Source organism: Martes martes (assembly GCF_963455335.1).
Source record: "Martes martes genome assembly, chromosome: 13".
Classification (NCBI taxonomy): domain Eukaryota; kingdom Metazoa; phylum Chordata; class Mammalia; order Carnivora; family Mustelidae; genus Martes; species Martes martes.
In genome coordinates, this window is record NC_137901.1 from 75,562,077 (window position 1) to 75,586,492 (window position 24,416).

General features: G+C 41.8%; 1 protein-coding gene across 4 annotated transcripts in view; it reads left to right on the forward strand.

Annotated features, from left to right (window-relative positions):
* The window catches only part of CORO1C (coronin 1C), an 87,008-nt gene that overhangs the window by 35,785 nt on the left and 26,807 nt on the right, over positions 1 to 24,416 (forward strand). For all 4 annotated transcript variants that reach the window (XM_080820896.1, XM_080820893.1, XM_080820895.1 and 1 more), the window contains 2 exons: positions 2,400 to 2,599; positions 22,016 to 22,138. In XM_080820896.1, the coding sequence (XP_080677022.1) occupies positions 2,405 to 2,599; positions 22,016 to 22,138 (318 nt within the window). In that variant the 5' untranslated portion in view covers positions 2,400 to 2,404. The remainder of the gene's footprint in view (positions 1 to 2,399; positions 2,600 to 22,015; positions 22,139 to 24,416) is intronic.

The window sequence follows — 24,416 nt, forward strand, 5'->3', positions numbered from 1 at the left end:
CTGGTGTGGGGCAGTCCTCTCACTGTGCAGCACTGGAGAAGGGTATCTAGCTGCTCTTAATTTAGGCTTTCACTCAATTTTCTCTGCAGCCTATTTTCCACATCCCTGTCTTCAGAGATAACAGCTTTTCTTCTGAGTGCTCTGGGGTTTCACTGTGGGCTTTGGCAGGCATCCTTTTGTGAGCCTCTCCTCCTGAGGCCCTCAGCTGAGTGGAGAACATTCACACTTCCGTCAGTTACATGTGCATGATCGCTTTCTGTCTTCCCAGATTTTCTTGTCACATTTACTCTTCAGCCAGGCACCCCTACATTTGCTCTTTTGTAGGCTTTTTTCCAGTGTTCTTTCTCCTGTCCTTGGTGTTACCTACTTTCCTCCCTGGAAAGTAGGTAAGCATTTTATTTGGATTTCAGGAAGGGGTGGAGATAAATATATTTCTTTTGTAAATTACCTCTTCATGTCCTTTGTATAACTTTCTACTGGGATTTTTATGTTTTGAATCTGTGCAAACTTCATACATGAACAATAATAACTCTTTGAAATATGGTGCAATCCTTCCTTTCTTCTCTGTTAACTTACTTTTGAAACACTTGCTGGAAGGTACCGGTGGGGAGTCTAGCTTTTGCTAACTTGTGCAGATGGTTATGTAGAGAAATGGATCCGGAGACCATCTGGCTGTACATTGACTTCTGTATGGATGTGATTTTCTTTTGGTTTTCACCACCTTGTGGAAGCTGTCTTACCTATTCATACTTGAGAAATACTCATGCTGTTTCACAAATGACAGACTCTGGCCAAGTGGAAGCGAATCCTTTGCCATTTCCTCTACCAAATGCTTTAAATGTATGGTCCTGGTAGTCAGCTGGAAAGTTCTGGCAACAGCTGGGCTGAGGAACACGGATGCTCAGCTGCTTGCCAAGCGTTTGTTGCCTCAGCCCAGCCACATGCCCCAGGCTTGGAAAGAGGCCACTTTTGCACATGCCTTGGAAGGGTAGAAGGAGGCTCTGGCAAGTGTAAATGATCTCTCTCTGCATTTAGCAGTGGGCCCAGAGCCATGAGGAAGAGAATCAGAGGGAAGGAATTAGCAACAGCCCACCATGTGTCCCATTTGGCATGAGTAGACAGGTGTTAACCTTCTTCTGCATGGTGATCGGGGGTGCTGGTTTTCAGCTGAGTTGTCAGGTTTGACAATGTTCCATTTCCTCTCATGTTTTCTCCAGGCCCCTTCTATCCTAGCCAATATGAACAGAATGTCCTGCATATTAGCAGACAGGAAAGTTATATTGGCTGCAGTCTAGGGAACCTGGATCAGGTGAGGCCTTGCCATCCCAACGAAGCTTTCAGTGCACATGTCTCTGGGATACCTAGTGGAATGTGGACTCTGAAGTGACCCATGAGGAAGCCCAGGAACACCAGCTTGGCGTCACTTCCCCTTTCCCAAGTACCCTGGTTACTTGGGAAGTGGCTGTGGTGAATGATCAGCTCTGACATGAAAACCTGTCTATTTCCCCTCCCTGAGTTTTTCCTTTCCTCTGACTACTACTGCTATAATCGTTCTGGAACTTCTCAGGCTGGTTTACTGCCACAGTTCAGCCAGCACCTTGCTTATAGTTTCTTCCCATCTAATATGTCCTATGCTACTGTTAGACCTCTTGTCATTCTGAATAGCACTTTTATCACATTGCTTTCTATTTAAACATTTGCTGTTCTTTCCTAGGATCTGGCTTTTGACCTGTCTGGTGCCTTGGTAAAACTCCTGTTAGCACTTAGGACCAGAAGTCCTGTTCTAAGGTGCTCTGATACTCTTCTATGTTGGAAGGCTTTTGAAGACAAGGACGGTTGCTTATGTTTCTTTTTTTTTTTTTTTTTTTTTTTTTTTTTGTTTGTTTGTTTTTTTTTTTTTTTTGCTTATGTTTCTTGAATTTGCCACTACACATAGCTGGTCTTAGGGCACAGCTGATGTCTGGGAAAATGCTTAAAAACTGAAAAATCACCTTGGCAGACTGAGGAAAAAGCCACAGTATCATAACTTCTGGGGGGATTTGCGTTAGCTTCAAATTCACCAGATAACTTCACTTGGGAGTTTCCTTAGCAATGAAAGGAGAAGGTTGGAGTGAATTATCTTCCAATTCCCACCCAACTCTGAAAGGCTAATTTTCCTTCATTCTTTGCTTTGATCTTTCTCCTGAAATTAAAACTGATGAGCTGTTTCTGGATCTTGAGTTAGAAATTTTCATTTCTTTGTAATTCTTTCCCTGACGCATTTTGTTTTCTCTGAGTATGTGCTGCTCAAGGAAATTTGGGTTTGCCATTTGGCTACTTTTTAGGAGAGCAGACAAAATGCCATATTCTGATTTTTTCCCCCCTGTTTGGATTTTAATGTACTTTTTGCTCTTCCACAGACACAATGAGGCGAGTGGTACGACAGAGCAAGTTTCGGCATGTGTTTGGACAAGCGGTAAAAAACGACCAGTGTTATGATGACATCCGGGTTTCTCGAGTGACCTGGGATAGTTCCTTTTGCGCTGTCAATCCCAGATTTGTTGCCATTATCATAGAAGCGAGTGGGGGAGGAGCGTTCCTTGTGCTCCCTTTGCACAAGGTAAGTAATCTGATTTTCTACTCTCTTAGGCACCCTCCAGTAATCTTGATTTATTTCATAATAGAGTGACTTAGAGGATTGATAGTTCACTAAGAATTGTGTGATTGTGGAGACCATTGGACTCTGATATAACTGAGGCTTATTCCACACACTTCACTAACCACATCAGTTTTTTTCTAACAGAATCATCAAACAAAATGATGAACTCTGTTCTGGGTGTGCCTTCGCTGGATGAAGAGATTATCATAACGATGCTGTGAGCATTGGCAGGCACAGGCATTTTATGATTTGATTAGTAATCATCCATTTTTCACAGAAGTTTTTTCAAAAAGTGCAATTTTTAAAAGAAGCAGAAATTTTTAAAAAAGATTTTATTTGAGAGAGAGCACATGTGTGAGGAAGGGGGAGAGAGAGAAAATCTCAAGCAGACTCCACGCCCAGCGCAGAGCCTGTTGCGGGGATTGATCTCACAACCCTGAGGTCATAACCCGAGTCAAAATCAAGAGTCTGATGCTCAACTCACTGAGCCACCCAGGTGCCCCTGAGCAGAAAATTTTAAGTTAATCTTCCTCCTCTTCTCCTCCTTTCTTTTCCTTCTCCTCCTCCTCCTGTGAGGTCATGAGGATGGAGACTTTTTGGTTTTTTGAATGATAAATGGGATGAGACCTTAAGAAAATGTTCCAAGCAATGGAGGTTTTAAGTCTGGACAAGACTGAGTTTAAGCCTAGAATCTAAGCAGTGCAAGTAAGTGGTAGAAATACAGGATCTTTACTGAAAGTTGTTATGTGTGACCTTCAGCCTTACTGGGCTTCCCAGTAAGGGAAAACTAAACCCTGACTTTATCCCTCCAGGGAGCCCTCTCCAATATGGGGAAAAAGATAGGAGATTTGTGAATTTGATTGTTCTTGAATATTGTAGATGACACTCGGTACTTGCTTTAACAGGAAATCCCAGGACTGCAGATAAGTGGGGGGTTGGGAGGGTGGGTGTGGAGAGGGCAAGCGAGCCTGCAAAGAGTTATTTTCTGGTTGGCTTCTAGGAGGAAAATAAGCTTGGTGACTCCTGAGTTCTAATGATAAGGGCTCAGGACTGGTGAGGATGCAGGTGTTGGGTCACATTACAGCTGTTTCCACTCTGCTGAGAACATTGGGTCTCCATGAGTCTGAGCCATGTATATATTAGGGGTACTCATCATAACGGCCTGAGTGATTCGGAAAGTGGTTACAGTAAAGTGTATTTCTGTCAAAGTATTGTTTCCCATTCTATTTTGATGTTTTTTCCTAGGGAAAATTCTCACTAGGAAAACTTCCAATTCCTCTATACTTTACTTTCTCTCAGATGCTCATGACTGACTTATTTTAACATCTGATTTTTACTTTAGTGGCCAGAATGATGTGATATTATACAATAGGACCGTCTCACTACAGAAATAGTAGATGGATGCCTTTAGGGAATGGAGTTGATTAGTGTTTCCACACGTACCTTCTTCCTGACAGAGTTGTTGATTACATTTTATTTTATTTATTTTTTTTATTTTTAAGATTTTATTTATTTATTTGACAGATCACAAGTAGGCAGAGAGGCAGGCAGAGAGAGAGGAGGAAGCAGGCTCCCTGCCAAGCAGAGAGCCTGATGTGGGACTCGATCCCATGACCCTGGGATCATGACCTGAGCCGAAGGCAGAGGCTTTAACCAAACACTGAGCCACCAGGTGCCCTGTTGATTACATTTTAAAGGAGACTCTTTTCATTCAGTTGAAATTTAATTTTCTACTCAGCTTTATTTTTGTGGAGAAAACTACTGTTTAGTGGCAAATAATGCATTACAGTATTACCACTGCTTACCTGATGTAGAGCAGGAGTTTGAATTCAATGTCAGCTGCAAGTGGTGGGTCTGTGGTGCCCATCTGAGAGGCTACCTTAGCTGGTCAGCCGAGATCAGGCACCGGAGCACCGTGATATATTTTGGAGTTTGAGTTTTTATTCTCCCTTTTATAGAGTGAGAGATTTATTTAAGACTGACTGATTTGCTTATTTAGCTTCCAAGAAATGGGACAAGCCAATTAAGCCCACACTTTTGAACAGTTAATCTTCCTCTGAGTTCACGTAGTCTTGAAGTTCCACATCCACATAAGGCTGTGTGCATGCATCTTTGCTTTTACAAACCATGGGAAGCTTTGAGTTTCATTTATATCATTTAAGGGAGACTTATATGCAGTTCCTAAGCCAACTGGTTTTTATGACTTGATTTTCACTTGCATTAGTATTTTGTTCTTTTACCAGTTGTATAGGAATTAAGGTACAGTAAGTTGCTTTAAAAATTGCCATGTTTGGAAGAAGTGTTAGTTTTTGGAGGAGCCTCAAGAGTCATTTTCCCAGACTGTAATATGGTCTGTGTGGCTTTGCTCCTTAAATACTAATTTGTTTTGGAGGAGGTGACATTGGCATAAACTAAGCCCAGCCATCGGAAATAAGGCCAGTACTTGGTATTAATGACTTTTATCATTGATGGGTTCACAGGTACTATGTGGGATTTTGTGTATTAAAGTGTCTGTATTTTAGCCCTGAGGGACCGTGTGGCATAGAGGAAGAACATGGGCTTGGCTCAGTCACAGACTTGTAGTAGGACATGGATGTGTCACTCTTTCCTTGCTACAACTTCAGTCTCTGGACAACTTTGAAATAGTTTTATAGTGAGGTGCTGCTTTTGTTTAAAGCTAAAAACAACCAAATTCTTACATATAGTGTGAAGCGATACTTAAATTAAGATTGCAAGAAATGATGCTCTGGGTATGTACTGGGCTCCAGTATGTGTTGTCAGCAGTCTGGGGTTCCTCTAAACATGAATTGTAGGAGATGGGCATGGTTTTTAATAACCACCTTAGAGACTTCTATTAATGCCCCCCAGCCCCTTTTTTTCTGGTTGTAAACAGGCAGGTGAGTTTTGGTGGTGCTTTTTGGGCGCTCTGTTCATACTAATACCGAATATGCATGTACTGATCTTAAGACGTATTGTGACTCTTCCACAAAGGTTCCTATTTAAAAACATGGCCTTCCGTGAATTTCTCTTCAAAGCTGGTTAGTGTCGGCAGTAAATAGGGCTTCTTATTGCTACTTCATGAGGTTTGTGGTTAGATTCTGGGAAAATTGTGATCTCTGTGGACTTACGTGGGAAGAGTAGTAGGGACAAATACATTAAAACACATACATAGCAAGAGGCAAGCTTAGGAATGGATGTGTGTTTATTTTAAGTGTATGAGTTATGAGGTTTTCGTTAAGGTTTTATTAGGGAAAGTGGGATTGTAGGAGGTCGCGCTAGAGGACTACAGAAGGTACTCAGCCCTGAGGTGGGGTGGTGTAGATTAGCACACGTGGTTCAGGATCTCTTTCATAATGCTCTCATCAAGCTATGGCATGCCATGCTGTCATGACTTTCAAGGTGTGGCTTCATACATTTTCTTATTATTTGGTCTTTCAGAGGATGAATAATAGCAGTCTTGCAGAACAGAAGTTTGCTTTGTGGTTTTGGCTGTGAGGGTTTTTCCCCCATGATTACGCAAGCTGCCTTGTATCAAGAGCATACAGGTTTCAGCTCCCTGTGCGCTGTACTGTGTGGGCACGAACAAGCCTCTCCTGTGTGGAGTAGCCGCACTGGTGATGTGGATAAGGCGTTCCCATCCCTGTCGTGAACCCTGGTGGCTCATACACACCAGTGTTTGTGGGAAGGTGCGTGTGTGTTTGCGCGCGTGCTCACACACGCACATACATACTAAAGCTTCAAATCACAGCGAACCTGTAAATCCTAACTTAAAACAAGGGTGGGGGGGTTAATTAGAATTCTGTGCTCTTGATCTCTTAACTGTCCTTAGGTGGAGGGTACAAATCAGAGGGCTCCCGTCTTCCCTAATTGTTTTCTCCCTTCGTCCCTTGACGATTCTTTTTTTTTTTTTTTTTTTAAGATTTTATTTATTTATTTATTTATTTGACAGAGGGACAGAGAGCACAAGTAGGCAGAGAGGCATGCAGAGAGAGAGGAGGAAGCAGGCTCCCCACTGAGCAAGGAGCCCTATGTGGGGCTCGATCCCAGGACCCTGAGATCATGACCTGAGCTGAAGGCGCCCCTCCCTTGATTCTTACTTTGGGCTATTGGAGCGTTGGCTGACTTCATCCTCCCAGTAACTGCCTCTGAGGCAGCTCTTCGCTGGGCTCGGGAGGGCTGGGTGTGGCCAGGCCTCTGTCACCCTTTTGGGTAACTATCCCCTCTCCTTCTAGCTTCTCTGGTATGGCTGTGCGGTACCTTCTTGCACGTAGTTACTTTTCTCCCATTTGTTTTTGGAACTGAGTGTAGGAATATTTGTGACATGGCTTTATTTATGTCTGTGAGCTATCTTTTCAACTCATCTGGTAGTCTTTCTCAGTTACGGTTTTGTGAAAGAATTCAGTCCCACGGAAAATCATTTCAGTAAATATTTTCTTAATTCTCTCAAGGATGGGGCATGCTATGCCTTCTAGATGCATGGGAGAGAAATTAATTCAGTACATATATATTTGCTGCCTTAGAGCATTCGGACTTAATTTTCTCATAGAACCTGGGCTGCCAAGGGCTGCTTTAGAGTGTTATTCTGTCATATTTATTGAGGAAGAAATCTTGATTCATTTCAGTCAGAATTCTAAGTACCTCTTCTTACTGTTCAGTATCCAACTCAGATGTTATTTCTGATTCACTGAGTCAGTGAAAATCATCCTTTGGCTTCCCTTGGCTGCTTATCCATGCTGCTGGTACCACGTCCTATACTGTAATATTTTTGTAGCCACTTAACAGATAAGGGGAGAATGATTACAGTTATATTCTCTTGATCTCTTGACATTCACTTGGATGGAAGATGCAAACCAGATGGCTGTTTGTGTGCTAGACCTCCAGGATGGCCTCCAGAGATCCTTACCTCCTTCTCTTCATGCTGTAGTGTGGTTTCCTCCCGCGTTAAACAGGGCTGAACTCTGTAACCACTGGGATATGGTGGAATTGATGGCGTGTGACTTCTAGACTAGGTACTGGAAGCATGTTGGCTTCCACTTTGTCTCTCTGGGATGCAGCCTGCTTTGAGGAGACCCGAGCAGTTCTGTGGAGAGGTCCACGGGACCTTCCACTGATAGTCTGCGTTGCTTGACCAACCCTGTGAGTGAGCTGTCTTGAAAGTTGGATCCTGTGGCCCCGGCTGACACGTGACTCATGAGAACCCTGAGCTAGAACCACCCAGATAAGGTGCTTCTGAACTCCTGACCCCCAAACTATGAGACAATAAATGTTTACTGTCTTAAGCAGCTAAGTTTTAGGGTAAATTATTAAGCAGCGATTTGATAACTAATTCATGTATTCTCAGAATATAGTGCTTGACTCATCATGTTAGGTCACACAATGCATGAATAAATGAGTTACTTACAGTCACCTAAAAGGTCTTCTGGGAGTTTTAGGCACTCTTTGCATATATCTTTTAAACTTTCTATACAGAAAATAAATACATACAGAATACAGATACATAAATACTTTCTTAAATCTTAAATGAATAATTGAGAGGTTCTATACAGTAGCAAGAGGTTCTGTACAGTAGCAGTCTTGTCTTGTGGCAAGATTTGGTTATCCTGTGTTCCATGATACTGTCCTATAACCTAAAAAGATTGTGTTATGAGGTCATAGTCACTGTCCTATGTATAACTTCAAATTATGTTATTTGTTTTTGGGAAAGAGTCTGGAATGTTAACGCTGATGGTGAGACTGACAGTGGTTTTTATTTTCTACTTTATCATTACCTGTACTTTCTTCAAAATGTTTTGCAATGAATTTATTACATATAAAGGTTATTTTTAAAAAATTATCAGTAATATTATCAGAGCATGTATAAAGAGCTAATTGTTCTTTAAGCCTTAATGAAGTCTAAAACAGTACTTAAAAAAAACCATATTCGTTCATTCACATACTCATTCTGTAGATATTTGAGTACCTCCTTTGTGCCAGGACCTGTGCTGGGTTCTTGGTCTTAAAAAGCTTTGGTAACAGTTGACTTTGATCTCTTTGATGGGGAGCTTTGTGTGTACATGAAGGTCTCTGACACAGTGATGAGAGATGAGTTCCAACTGAGGCTCTTCAGTCAAGGAAGATGTCATAGAAAAAGTTCTGCTGGAATTCAGGTTTCTCCTGTGTGTAGGAACTGGGGATGAAACAGAAGAGCTCAGCTGATTTGTTAAACTGATGAATTTGAAGAGGTGCTCAGTTCCCAGCAGGACAGAGAATGAAGTGGGAGCCACATTTCCCCCTCAGATTCCAAGATCTCTGGGTGTAGAGATGGGCGTTCAGTGAAACTGGTGAAGTGGAATGTTCAACTGGAGGGATTAACAGGAGGTGAAGGATAGCTTTTTGGTAGAAAAGCCATTTATTTTGTCCTTTTTGTCCCATCACTTCCAGTGTAAATGTGCAAAATTAGTGTTTTCCTCCATCATTATATGGAGAAGAACCAGAAAATAAGCAGCACTCTTCCACATTTTAGGATATTGTTGTAACTGGATCCACATAGCATCTTTCTTATGTCTTCTTTAGGAAAAGGCGATGACTTCATGTCATCTTCATAAGAATATGACTCCAAAATGACCTCAGAATGTGCTTGGAGGGTCCCCTTCCTAAATGGTCTTAGTTGTTGCACGAGTAGGGTTGCTGTCGCACCTGTGTTCTGCAGGTGTGGGGATTGAAGCTCAGACTGAGTGTGGGCTCAGAGCTCCAGGGTCTTTGTGGATTAGAACCTGGGCCTCTTGGTCTATATTTGATTTGTACATGTGTATTTTTGAATAAAATTTCCCCCCCACTGAGTGTGAAAGGTTTTTTTTTTTGGTGGGGGATATATAGAAACTGTGGTCTAATTGATACTTAAACCTTTGCATTCCTTCTTTCTCTGCCATTAGAATGCTTAATAACAAAAACACTAGCTTGTCAGGGCTTTGGTTCTGTCAGCTCTGAGAATTATCTTAAGGTCTGGAAAGTACTGGACCTGTTCCCTGCCTCGAGAGACAGCCACAGTGAGGAAATCGCTGCACTTCACATTATGGAGCGCTTCCTTTAAGCGCCAGGCACCGTGCTGATAAGTGCCTTCTTTCATGGACTAGCTCAAAAGGAATGGCAGTCTCCCGATGGATGGCGCTTTTCTCTGTGACACCCCCCCCCCCCCCCCCGTCACTGCCAGCACCTGCTGGATTTGCATTGGCTGCATCTCCCCCTTACTGCACACTGCTGACAGGCGGTTTTCATTCCCACAAAGAGCAGTGCTCCAGTTTGGACAAGGGTAGCAATGCCAGTAGCCCTTTGTACAGATGTGGGCATTTGGCACATGGTCGCTTTGGTGCGATGGGCAGGGAATTTTATTCAGTGCCAGTGTCCTGATGTGTCACGGGATGCCCATTCACTGCCTCCTGAAATAGATGCTGTCTGATGCGCAGAGCACCTTACACTGTCAATTGTATGGGCGGTGAAAGGCTGTGAGGCGGGGGTTGGGGGGTTGGAGGATGCAGGGGGACGGCACCAGGTGCAGAACAATGACTTCCAAATTATGTCACGAGCTGCCAGCCGCACGAGCACTGCACGGCCTCATTACCACATGAAGTGCCACAGAAGGGCCCTTTCATTTTCTCCCAGTGACTGTTTTCCATAGTCTTGCTATGGGGGCTTTTAGGGGGGATACCCTACTCACCCCCAGTTAACAATGGAGCACAAAGTCCTGGCAGAAGGAACCTCACAATGTACCCTGGGGCTATTTTTGATTACAGTGAGTGGTTGTGACTCAGAGTGTGCCCTGGCCGATGACGGCTTCCACCCTCCCCTCCCAGTCCTCCTCCCCTGGAGATGAGCAGGCAGCCTGTCCTTTGTACGTTTCCTTGGCTGGCTTCTGCTGCTGCTGCAGTTCACTGATATGTCCACAGCAGCCGGCTTGTAGGCCTGACAGGGCTCTGACAGTGGTTTTTACCATATATGGCCATCAGAGCTCTGGGGCTGTCAGCTGGCCAGGATAATTTCCTTCCTTTGCTTTGATTGGCTGCTTGGTGGCTCGGAGAATGGTGGGATCTGGGAGCGTTTGGTGAAGGGAAGCCACCGAGTCAAGTGCAAAGAACGTTTAACTCTTTGCTGGTTTTCTGGAACTTGAGTCTGTGCTGAGCACACAGGCAAGTGCTGCTAGCAGAAGCCCTCACTGTGTAAACATCATAACCCAAGTCTGGCAAAGCAGTGAAGAAAAGGTTTCCAAACACACATTACTCTGAAATAGACCCAGGGTTTAATGGACAAATATCTACAGTCCTGATTTGTCCAGAAGCCTCCTTTATAACCATATGTAGCAAATTTTCTGCTGCCGAGTTGAATATCTGTACTTGGTGGGGTGGGACCTGAGTGGAATTCAGGGGAAGCTGAGCTGGGAGGGTGAGTGGTGGAGCACGTGTTGGCTTTCTTAGAGGACCAGTGACTTGGGTTTCTTATCTGGCTAAACCTTTAAGTTGTGAGTAAATGATACAGTCTACAGAACTGGGTCTCTACTCCCATCCTCCTGCTTGTTCGTAACTACTACACAAAGGGAACTGCAAGGCATTTACCTTTTAAAAAAGTTACAGTATTTTTCTGGTTTTCATCTCTACTTCCAGGAGGGTGGATTTTTTTTTTAAAGATTTTTTATTTATTCATTTGTCAGAGAGAGTGAGCACAGGCAGACAGAGAGGCAGGCAGAGGCAGAGGGAGAAGCAGGCTCCCCGCTGAGCAAGGAGCCCGATGTGGGACTCGATCCCAAGACCCTGGGATCCTGACCTGAGCCGAAGGCAGCCGCTTAACCAACTGAGCCACCCAGGCGTCCCGGAGGGTGGATATTTATTTTTATTGTGCATAACCCACTGCAGGGTTTGGACTGAAAGGGGGTAGCTCTGGAGTTGTTCGTCATCCACAGAAGGTCCTAGGGGAGAAATCCCCAGTGTCATTCGCTGAATACAGGGGGTTAGGCAACTGATTACTCTCCTTTCTGATGTGAAATTGAACAATTTGTTTCAATTTCCTGTATTTGCACTTAGGTCAGTAGTTATTTTGCTTTTCAGCTTTTGCTTTTGAGCTGAATTTTATGTTGACTAGGTTCTACCTCATCCTGGATTCCTAGTTTGTGTTTATTTTCAGACCAGAAGTATATGGAATTTTGTGTCTCTAGTGATGAGGTTTTCACTTTACAAATAGTTAGGTAATACAGTGTCTCTGTGCACTATGGCATATTTAGGCGTGGTTGAGCAAGGAAACGTTAACTTCCAGTGTTTTGCTTTCTAATTGTGAAATCCATAGTTTTATAGTAACTTCCTTCATATTCTTAAGACTTTTAAAATGGTCTATGTGGTATTAGACCCAGGTTTTAAAGAGGACCTATGATGCCAAATAATTTGCTTGGCATTTTTTGTGTGTGTGCCCATAAAGCCTGTTCTTTGCTCACAGGCAGATGAGCTCTCTACAGAGCCGCACTGCCTCTCTCTGGCAGCTCTAGGATCTCACTTCCTTGACAGGACTGGGTAACCCAACCTGTGTGCTTGATTCCAGGACGCCTCTGCTTACCCTCAAGGTTGGTGTTTTTGGTTCCCTTAAAGTAAAACCACCCCAGGCTGTATTAGTCCTGGGTCAGGAGCTGCCCTTCTCAGTGGCCAGCTTGTCAACAAGACATATATTGTGTGTCTCAGTCTTGCCGGTCTGCTGTAGAAGTCTGTGTCATGTTCCCTGTGCCACTCTGCCCTGTCCCACGATCACAGACTCTGTAGCTTCTTCATGTGGAGCAGTAGGGCCCGAAGAGATTTCAACAGAACATGTATCCACATAAATAATACTGATACAAGAAAAAGGAAGTTGAAAAAAACTTCAGTAGACTTCCTTTGAACTCTGCACAGTGTGAATGGAGCTCTTATGCCTGGGCTGAAGACTTTTCCTTTGCTTCCGAGCACATGTTTGACTTACCATTCTCCTTGTCGAGATTCAGAAATTCTCAGGGTATTACTCTGAGGCCAGTAAGGAGTCATTATCAGTGACTTACAAAAGATCTTTAAAAGTATGAACAGAATGATAAAGTTATTGAACTCTGGGCATATAAAGTTATTTTGACCAGCATTTTTCCCCCCTAAAATATATAAATATAAAGTAGGGATGGAAAGTTTGGAAAATCTTTGTCTCTTGTTCCTTGAGTCAGGATAGGGAGGGACTTTTTAGGCATTTATATCCAAAGGTAGTGAAGTCAGGCTGGATAATAAGCACAGATTTCAAAGCGGCTGGATGAGATGACTGCAGATCAGAGGTTGGAAAGGCGCTGGGAAGCTGCTGTGCAGAACTGGATGAGGGGGACGGTGTGGACTGCTGTCAGAAGCCCACACCCTGGAGCAGTGTGGGTCGGCATGACTGAACTCTGGGATGTCAGCTAGGAAGACCTTGTATGAGGGATAAGTGGAGCGTCTTAAAGGAGCATACTTGATTTGACTAGTAGAATTAACATGTGTCACTTTTCAGTACCGTGGAAGTTTATTAACTTTTTGGAAACTTAGGTTATTGTGAGAAACAGTAAGCCGGCTGGTCAGCGTTCTGTGTGGCTTTAACAAAAGCGTACATTTGAAGGACCCGCTAGATGCTCCCTAGCCCCAGTTTGGTAGCATCTTCAGCCTAATACTGAGCAAACTAACATGTGGATCGAAAACGTTTATCACTTTGGGGGTTGTTGTTACGTTAAGAAACAGTCATTCTGAATGATCTTTTATAGAATCCAGAAGTCGTGGGCAAGCTTCCCAGTGCTGAATTTTGAGAGTTTGGGAGGGTGGAAATGTGTGCAGGTTCCTCTGATATACATACTATCATCTCCTTTAAAAACACATCGCAAAGGGGTGCTTGGGTGGCTCAGTGGGTTAAAGCCTCCGCCTTAGGCTCAGGTCGTGATCCCAGGGTCCTGGGATCGAGGCCCGCATTGGGTTCTCTGCTCAGCAGGGAGCTTGCTTCCTCCTCTCTCTCTGCCTGTCTTTCTGCCTACTTTTGATCTCTGTCTGTCAAATAAATAAATAAAATCTTTAAAAAAAAACACACATCACAGAGTGGAGCTCCTTTATAGGAACAGATGTGTGAGAAGACTTCTGTACCCTTCTGTTCATGTGTCTTTAGAGTTTCTTGATTGCACAGTACTGCCCTTGGCATGTAGGATGAGTGCACTTTGTGCACTTCCTAAGTATGGATTCCTTTTTGACATGAGGTGTGAGAAACTAGTAAGATACACTGTGATATGTAAGTGGCAGAAGTTACAGTTTACCATCGAAATTGATGGGAAGTGTCTTTAACAACTAGAAATGTCATGTCATAAGAGTTACAGTGAATTTGGTATGCCTCAGGAGGAATGTGTTTGCAAGGTTATTTAAAATCACAAACATTCTTTCTTAGAGCAGTTAGATAATGTATTTACCGGTGCTTAAATTTTACTTTTTACTTTCCCTTCCCCAAAAATGCCTATTGGAGGAAAGTGTTGCCTAACTCTGGATTTAGTTGAAGCATCAGTTTCCAGGAGCTCTTTTGAGTTTTGTGGCTATTTTGAAATTTTTGAGAACTTTCCCCAAACCCAGAGTAAATGATAGTGCTAGTGTCTAGGTGGTTTTCTGCCACTATGAGGGTTGCTGGCTGGAACATGTCAAAGCCATCAGCCTCAGCTCGGGCCAACCACATGGAAATTGTGCTGTCACACCTCTCCCCTGTGCCAGCTGTACACACACTTTGGAGGCCGAATTTTCCCTGGGGCTCATGTTGCTGGGCCCTGGGCAGGCTGCTGGATCTTTTAGATAATGACAGTCCGTAAGCCAGTGCCCTGACCTATTTCACTAATATGTCACAAGTTTATGAACTAGGCACAGGGCCAGCACCGTTGGTAACCTTGGTCATTTTGCTACTTGAGTTGACTTGCTGGCCATTCCCACCACTTGGAGTTTTAGCTAGAGAGGTACAATAAGAACTCTTTTATGACAAGTGGCAGGGACTAGTAAGTAATTGATAAATTTTTAAACATGATTTTTTTAAAGCAGGGAGTCTAAATGGTGGCAGATTGTTCTCAGCTAAACTTGCAATTCCATGCTAGAAAATGAGTGATATTCTAGATGATGCAGCTGACGTGTGACACATCCTTAATAAGACAGTGACCTGATTAGTTAGTAAATGAAATTAATCTATATGTAAGTCTTGGAAAACGGATAGCTAATACTTAAAGCACCATTTAGTTGAATTAAAAAAAGGGCGGGCATTAAATTCTTGTAACTCTTTTTTTCTAACCTCAGCATTCACTTACATGTGCTGCTTAGAGGTGCAGGTGAGCTGTGTTGTCCCATGACTGGCAGTGGGTGTCCCTTCTGAGTGGTCCTTCACAAGCCAGCAATTAGACATGAGAATGCCTTGGTCTATTCACTGCATGATGAATGAGGATGTGTCATGTGTATGAACGAGAAATGCATTTTCATTAGATCCTCGTACACAGTGTTTCTCAGAAATGATGTGTCCACATCTTTACCATATAAGGCCAGTATTGTATAGTTTCCTCCAGTTTCCATGCACTTGCGCTCTCAGCAGTTTATAATTGCCCAGCTCTGCCCTTTTAATAATGTACTCATTGGATAAAATATGTTGTGCTTTTCTTTTGATTGATTTTGTTATGGGTAAGAAGCTATTCAGTGGTGTAAGCCCTTGAAGTCAAGATAGCTGACCCTGAGTTGTGTTTGGTGAGCCTCCTGTCTGTGAAAAACAGTCAGTGCACATTTAAAATGCCAGTTCTCGCATTGCTTCCCTTTTTCATTCTTTACCCCTATCAGACATTTAGTGATTCCTTTTTTGTTCTGCTGCAACGTGATGCTACTTTCCCTGTTTTATTTGTTGTAAGGATTTGTGATGATGTTACAACCAGAGGAAACAGCTGTTAGCAGGATATCATTTTTTATTAACTCTGTTTCTGATGACCAGCTGCCAGTAATTTTAACATGACTTTCATGCCTTTTTCACAACCCGCAGCCTAATGGGAATTTTCTTTCCCTATGAACATCTAGTATGGCTGGCTGGTCAGTGATGTTCAGATCTCCCCTTCTTCACTCCATCTCTTTATTTAGAAAATGGGGATAATAAAGTTGCTCTATCATAAAGCAGCTTTGTGAGAATGAAGATCTAAAGGTCCTAGCATGAAATATAAGCATTCTGAAAGTGTTAGCTGTTTTTTTTTAATTCAATTTGTTTGCTTGTTTATTTGAGAGAGAGAGAGAGTTCTTTCTCTTGCTCTCTCTCTCACATGCACACAAGCAGCAGGGGGTGAGGGGATGGAGCAGAGGGAAAGGGACAAGCAGACTCCACACTGAGCACAGAGCCTGACTCAGGGCTTGATCTCATGACACTGAGATTATGACCTGAGCCGAAAAAACCAAGAGTCGGACGCTTAACCAGCTGTGCTACCCAGGCACCCCGAGTGTTAGCTTTTCTTACGAGTACTTGTTTTTGATAGGAAGGAGGGCAGTTGGCGGCAGTTGCTCTTTAAATGACATTCAAGTTCCTGTGAAAATATTAGGCTCTTGAGTACTTTGATGCTTTGGACTTGTGGGTACTAAGCCGAGAATGGCAGCTAGGCTTACTGTTATTCTTAAATGGCTGACTTGACTGAGCAATACTGCCACTATCTATACACCAGGATTGTATAATTTTCACCTTAAAAAGAAAGTCGTTTCATAAGCTTCTCAGTAGAATTAAGAATAACTTGTGTTAGTACTTCCAGATTGCCCTCAAAATTACTGTGTATCTGAACAAAAGCTCTTTTTAACCCAGATTGGAAAAAATTTTGTGTTCTTGGAAGTTCAAAGTTTAGTGGCTATACTTTGCCATCAAAGATGCCAGACGTGGTTTGCTAGGGAGAGTGTTAGGGTGCAAGGACTCAGATAAAACAGTTTAGATAGACAAACATTTTTACCTTGGTAGTGAAGATTTTTTAATGTAAAGTTAGTAACAGTACATTCCTGGGGGTGGAATAACAATACATTGGTGTGTTTCTCAACTCTGTTGCATTTTAATTATTTTTTTAAAAATAGGAAACAAAGTGGAGCGCCTGGGTGGCTCAGTGGGTTAAAGCCTCTGCCTTCAGCTCAGGTCATGATCCCAGGGTCCTGGGATCGAGCCCCGCGTCAGGCTTTCTGCTCAGCGGGGAGCGCGCTTCCTCCTCTCTCTCTGCCTCCCTCTCTGCCTACTTGTGATCTCTGTCAAATAAATAAATAAAACCTTAAAAAAAAAAAAGGAAACAAAGTAATAGGATACTCATGTACTTACCCGCAAGATTGAACAGATGTTAATATTTTGCCTGTTTGTTTCATACCTCCTGTTTTTGAAAAACAGTAAAGTATAACAGATGTAGCTAAATTTCCATTGTTCTTTCCTCCTCTTCTCCTTCACCAGAGGTAACCATTTCCTCAAACTTGGGATGTGTACTTTCATTACATGTGTATCTATCTGTCTATAGGTTATTATAGGTTATTATTTTATATGTGTTAAACTTTTATGTAAGTGATATATATTTCCATACCAAGAAAGCAAATTGCTTTCTGCTTTTTTCACTGTTCCCAGCAATGCTGCAGTTAATATCCTTTCTGTGTAAAACATGGGAACCTTTCTCACCCACAGACCACCCAGTGCCATGTGGTATTGCTCAGGGGTGGGCATCTTCACCTCCACCTGTTTCCAGATTGCTCTCAAAAGGTATTGCAGCAGGAGAATCTCGTGTGAGTTCCTCTTTCCTGACATCCTTGGCAACACTTGTATTTAGACTTCTAAATTGTTGCCAATTTTAATAGGTCTGCAGTGTTACCTGATCATTTTAATCTGTAGTTCCCTGATTACCAGGGAGAGCAGTATTTTTTCTTACACGTGTAGGTTGTTTAGGTTTCCTTCACTGGGAATTCTGTGCTCATACCATTTGCTGTTATTCTGTTAGGTTATTTGTTGACTTTGTCCAGTCTGGATGTTGCATATATATTTTCTCTGTCTGCAGCTTGTCTTTCCATTCTGCTTATGTTTTTTGAGAACAACCCACTCTGCAGAATTTGGTTAGGTGGTGGTGGTTGTGGTTGTTGAGTTTGCATCAGTATTTGTCATTTGGCTTCCATTTATTCTTACACCGTCCTTTGTGTCAGGGTGGACATTCCTTATGTAAGGAGTTCAGTTCTCTGAGAAGTTTTGTCTGAGGTGTCTTCTTTGAGTGTTTGGTAAAGCCCTCCAGTAAAACCGTCTGGGCCTAGTAGCTTTTGGTGTTCATGATTGATGGGGAGGTAGATAATATGTGGACTTCTGTTCCTGGTTCTTTCATGGTTTGGGGTCTATTCAGGTTTTTTATTTATTGAAAAAGTTTTGATAAGATATTTTTTTTCCTAGGAGATTACCTATCCATCTGGTGTTTTCAAATTTATTATCAGATGTTACTCCTAGTATTTTCATGTCATGTCAACTTAGACAGTATTTGTAAGTTACATGCTTTTTAAAATTACTGGTATTAGTGCTTTCTCTCTTTTCCTACTCTCCTATTGTATCAGTTTGGCTTATTATTTATTTCTTGTTAATTTCTTCCCATAATTTTACATTCTTTGAGTGTGCTCTTTGTATGTTCTCACTTCTCTTTAATTTTCAGACTTTTGTATATATGCATTTAAGGCTACTGATTTTCCATTAAGGAGATCTGTTTTAGCTCTTTCCCACAAATTGTCGTGTGTTTATTAGTCAGTTTTAACTTTTTTCTATTGGCCATTATAATTTTCTGTATGAAGAATTTAATAAATTTAGATTTTTTTCAGATGCCTTGGGGATTTGGGGTTTATATATTTTTCTATTAATTTTTATTTGAATTGCAGTGTACTCTGAAAGTGGGCTACAGGATATTAATTCCTTGGTATTTTGTGAGATTTGCTTTGTGGTATCCTAATGGGTCATTTTAAAAAGGCAATGTTTAATGTGTGCTTGGAAAAAAAAATGTTTATTTTAAAATATTGGCTCCAAGGCTGGATAAGTCCATTAGATCAAGCTTGTTACTTGCTAGAGTCGTCTATATTCATGCTAATTTTTGTCTGTTTGCCTGAGAGTAAGTCTTTGTTAACATCTTCTAACATTATGGCTTTGTCATTTTCTCTTCCTAGTTCTCTCAGCTTTTGCTGTAATTAGTTTGGATCTATGTAGTTAGATGAGTTAAAGTTCATAGTGTCTGTAGCATCCCAGTGAATTGTTTAAATGTTATGTAGTGATAGTAATCTTTAATAATGCATCGCACCTTAAAGTTTGTTTGTTCTAGCATGGCTGGATGGCACATATTTTTACACCTTTACCCTCCTTTAGTGACCTTCTTGTGAGACACACCGTCTTTTAGCTGGTGGATTTAATATAATGTTCATATTATTTTGTATGCTGTATGTCATAATATTATGAAATGGGCACCTGTGATTTCCATTGAGACCTGTGTGAGCAGTAGAATGCTACGGGGTGGCAGGTAGTAGCGTCAGGGCTGGGTTACTCCCACGGCTTCTGTGAGGATGCAGGGAGGGAGAGAGGGAAAGCCACGTGGCTAAGGTGTTCTTTGGCAATTTCTTCTTTAAGGAACAACATGATCAGGGATATGATAGAGTGGATTCCAGCAGTTGTTTGTTTTGGGGCAAAGTGTATGGAGCCTTTCAGGTGCTGGGAAAGTACCAAGTCCTTTACTTTGTCTCCAGTTAATTCTCACAAGCTCTTACAGAAGGAGTTGCAACTGTCTCATTTTGCAGATGAGGAAATGAGGTTGGAAGATGAAGTCATTTGGTGGGGGCCTCAGCTGGAAAAGGATGGAGCCATGACGCCAGACCAGGCCGTCTGGTTCCCAGCCACTCATGCTTTGCTGCCTGTCAGTGACCCAGAGGGCCCCTCCTTATAACAAACACCCCCATTCTATATAATGTGTTGGTTGGCATTTTCTTCTAGGATTCTTTTTTTGGTGATGCAATTCTGAAGATCCAAACGGGGTTGAATCCGGTTTGCAAGGGGATGTGAGCATGTGAAAAACCCAGGCTTTGAGGTCTGTGGACGGGGCCATCTCCACACCTCAGTTTAGAATTATTCTTTCTCAGTAGAAAACCTTCCCACAGACTGACCCCCACAGGCCTGGTTGAATGCCCCCCTCTGTGTCCCTGCCACCCATGCCTGTCCTCCTGGAGCATGTCTCATGCTGCACTGGCACTGGTGGTTTGATCGAACTCCACGTTCAGCCAGGACAGAGCTGCCCTGTTCACTTTTGTATCTCCAGTACTCAGTACAGCGTCCTGCCCCTAAAAGTTCATAAGGGACACATATTTGTAGTTCTTAATGGTGGAGTAAATTAATATATTATGCTCATATGTATTGTATATAAAACTAATAAGAAGTGGCAGTAGTTTTTTATTGAGTATTTACCATATTCTAGGCACTATACAGGCTTATCTCATTTACTGCACTTCCCACATACTGTGTTTCTGTTTTTTTTTTGTTTTTTTTTTTTTAAACAAACAAGGTCTGTGGCAATCCTGTGTGGAGCAAGTCTATCGATGCCATTTTCCCAGCACCATTTGCTCACTTTGTGTCTCTCTCTCTCACATCTTGGTTATTGTTGGAATACTTCAAACTTTTTCATAACTGTTATGTTTGTTATGGTTTGATGATAGTTGACATTCTTTAGCAAGAAAATACTTTTTAATTAAGGTCTACACATTGTCTTTTTTTAGACCTATTGCTATCACATGCTTCATAGATTACAGTATGGTGTAAATATAACTTTTATGTGCATTGGGAAATCAAAAGCTTCATTTGACTCACTTTAATTGCAGTGATATGGACCAGAACCTGGCAATATCTCTGAGGTTCACCTGAAATTAAATTTTTGCATACCTTACACAGATAATTATAATACTAAGTTATGGTTTGCCAAAAAACTTTATTTCACCTAGTCCGTACAGTAATCTTGGGAGATAGGTATTCTTGTTACTTATATCACAGGTGATGGATGAAGCTCAGAGGGATTGTGTGACTTGCTTAAGGTTGTCTGCTGTTGAAGTAATAGAGCCTGGAGTTGAACCCATATCTGTCTGACTGGATACTGTGGTCTTTGCGTTTAGCATACTGCTTCTCTGGATATTCCACAGTTGAGCCAAAGTGGAGAAATCATAGAATTTCTTGATCTTGAAAAATTTCTGAGAAGCCTTGCCTCACTGTTATGATGACTTGCCATAATAGGAGAACAACAGCAATAAAAAAATAGGTTCAGTCTTGCTTGGCAGTGATTCCTTTTTGTATGACTGCTTTTAGAGCATATAGGACCTCGGCATGGACTGGCATTAACCTGTTTCAAAAAGGAAATAGCTTTTATATATCTGTTGTTAACGATAGTATTTGTCTTGGTTAACACAAAATCAGCTTGATAAGCCAGATTGACTTGTTAGATTCAAATGTATAATAACATGAGCATATTGTGATGGCTGCTTTACCAACATTGAAAATTGTATTCTTAATGTGATGTGGACTAGATAATGGGTGGGATCCAAGCTGGTGTTAATTAGATCTGGCTGTCTCCTCTGTTGATTGAAGACAGTGAAGAGATTGAGACATTAAAGTATGTCCTTTAGCCCCTGAGCAATAGCTAGAGCTTTTCTTTTTATTACCCTAACTTAGTGTGCTCACAGTATGCCATTCATTTCCAGAACTGGTAATTTATTATATTCAAGGGTATTAGTTAATTATATTAAAAGTTATATTTAACATTTTAAATAATACCAAGGGTTTTTTAAATAGTAAAAACACATCTGTAATTTACAAATTGTATTTTGGTGAAAAGATTTTGTATTTTCATTTGCTCTGTTAATGTAGTTGATTAAATAAAACTTCTGTGGTTCTAGAAATTTGGATTCTTTTTTTTTTTTAAAGATTTTATTTATTTATTTGACAAACAGAGATCACAAGTAGGCAGAGAGGCAGGCAAAGAGAGAGGAGGAAGCAGGCTCCCTGCTGAGCAGAGAGCCCGATGTGGGGCCCGATGTGGGGCCTGATCCCAGGACCCTGGGATCATGACCTGAGCTAAAGGCAGAGGCTTTAACCCCCTGAGCCACCCAGGCGCCCCTAGAAATTTGGATTCTTATAATTTGGTGGAGTATCCTTGGCCGTCACTGTTTCTAGAAATGCAGGTTGACCGTTCCTACTAGTTGACACTGACTGATGTGAATGTCATCATATATAGACATTGGAGAGTTTGGGGTGGAGGTAACAAAAGGAAAATGGGTTTGAGAGAGCACACAAACTCTTTGGTGTTGGTGTTTACTTAGGAGATTTGTTTCTCTCTCCTTTCAGACTGGTCGAATCGACAAATCCTACCCTACAGTATGTGGCCACACAGGACCGGTGCTCGACATAGACTGGTGCCCACATAATGATCAGGTCATTGCCAGTGGCTCAGAAGACTGCACGGTGATGGTAAGCTCCCAGGGTGTGGCAGGCACACAGGCCAGTGAGACCCACCCACCACTTCCAAAAAGAGTGTGTGTGCAGAGGCTGGAAAAGTAGAAAGTCATAGCAGTTCTGATTGTCCACTGGATTATACCCTGAGTGACATGAAAGCGTATCTGTAGATAAGTCTCTTGTAAGCCCTTATATCAGAGACATTGTACTGTATTGTTTTTCTTCTTTTGTGTGGGTGTGTGTGTGTATGTGCTTACTGATATTTGTAACACCTGCTCTGTGGCGTTCTGTGAATGCCATTGATCCACGAGTCCGCTCCCTCCCCGAAAAGGAGAGAAAAAACTGCTAACATGAATGGCATATTACAGTGCAAAGTTACACATAAAAAATGCCGAAGATGATACATAAAAAAAGGGATATGTAACAGATACTAGGGAATAGTAAAGTTTTGCAATAAGTTAAGTGTTTCTTTCCAAGCTAACGTCAGAAGGTATGTTCTATTGAGTTGGATCCTCTTAAGAAAGTCCTTTTTCCGCAGATAAGCAAACAACATGAAAGACATTTGAGTTCTTTACATTCTCTCATTTAGATTACAAAAGTAGATTATGTGTGAAACTGGGTTTTGGGATACTTTTTAACTAAAGCTGCTTATTCTTGATTATGTTCTTCTTAGCCTTAAAATGTAATTATAGGTTTGGATCAATTCTTAATCCTAGCCCAAAGTATGTTTACCATAAGTCCCGCTGGGGAGTAATGCACTAAAGGCAGAAGTCAATGAAGGTGCTCCGAGCCTCTGTCAGATGCAGGCAGTCTCCTGCATGTTGGGTGCAGAATTTGGAGATCCACACTACTGTTACTTCCCTCTTCATTTTCTGTCGCCTGAGCCAGACTTAGAAACATTGTTTGGAAAGTTTTATTAATTAAAATTATTTTACATAAACACAAATTAATTCCTGAACTGTGTCATTTAAACATTTACCCATTTTTCCTCATGGATTTTTGGCCGAGGATAACTCCTCCTGTGATCTCATAATTTTGGCAGCCAAGTCATATTATAATGAAATATGCTGCTGTTAAAAGGATTTGTTCTGCTTGGTGTGCCTTGCTAAATTGATCATTTTCATGACTGCAGACACATTTTACTAAGGGAAAGGAACATTATTGAGACGACTGATGCCAAAATCTTAAACTGAGACTTAACTTCTCTTAAGAAGCGGGTTTGATTCATCTTCCAAAAAAACCCTTTTTTATTCTAAAACATGCTAAGCAGGGAAGGAAGTTCAGTGAAATGAATACCCTCTCACCGCCACCCAGGTCAGGAAGTAGGTCTTCACCCTCCTTCTCAGACTCTTGCATGTGCTGCATCCCTGTCATAACCCCTCCCTCCCCCTCCCTAAAGTAACCACTACTCCCACTCTTAAATACTTAACTTCTTGCTGTTCTTCATGGTTTTAATCACCCCAGCAAGCATTTCTAGACAGTGTAGCTTAGTTTTGCTGGCTTAAAGAACTTGATTTGTCTTCTAAGTCTTTTGTATATCTTGTAGGTTCCTCCTCCATTATTTTCTTGTCCTTAACAATGAATCTAATGAAGAAGCCTGACCTTTGACCTGCACCTTTCCCTATCTAGTTTTTGGTGATTGCACACTAATGGTGCAGTTCAACATGCTCCTCTATCCTCTGAATTCCCTGCAAATTGGCAGCTGGATCCTGAAGAGTGATCAGGTTCAGGTTTGGTCCTTTCAGCAAGACTGTATAGCTAGTGTTATGTTCTTCCATCAAGAGGCCGATGATACCAAGATGTCTGGTCTTTGTTCTTTTTTGATTTGTACAGCAATCTATGCTCACCACTCAGATGCCACAAATCGTTAGGGGGTCACAAAATGGTAATGTTAAATTCTGTTATTTTGTTTTCAGTTTTTAGCTGTTAAAATTGTAAGGCAGTGCCCCCTCTTACCTACTATTTGATTGCCCAGTAGTACTGTTCAAATAGGAAAGTAGGATAGATGTTTGATTCTTTCCTTTTATTTACCCAGTTTTCAAGATAATGAATTGGTTCTCTGTCTTTCTCAGAAGATGACCGGTTAGGTTCTCCCCACCCCCACCCTCTACCCCTGCTTCCATTTCATTTTGAGCTCATGGATTTGAACATATTCAGTGGGTTTTGATTCATTACGATTCTTACCTCAAAGCTCAGGTCATCCAGTCTTTGTTAGTGGGAACTTCTTCAAGTTTCCTGAGTTCTTTTGACAAACCCTGTTTGTTTTCAGTAGCTTCCCTGCTGTTTGGTATGT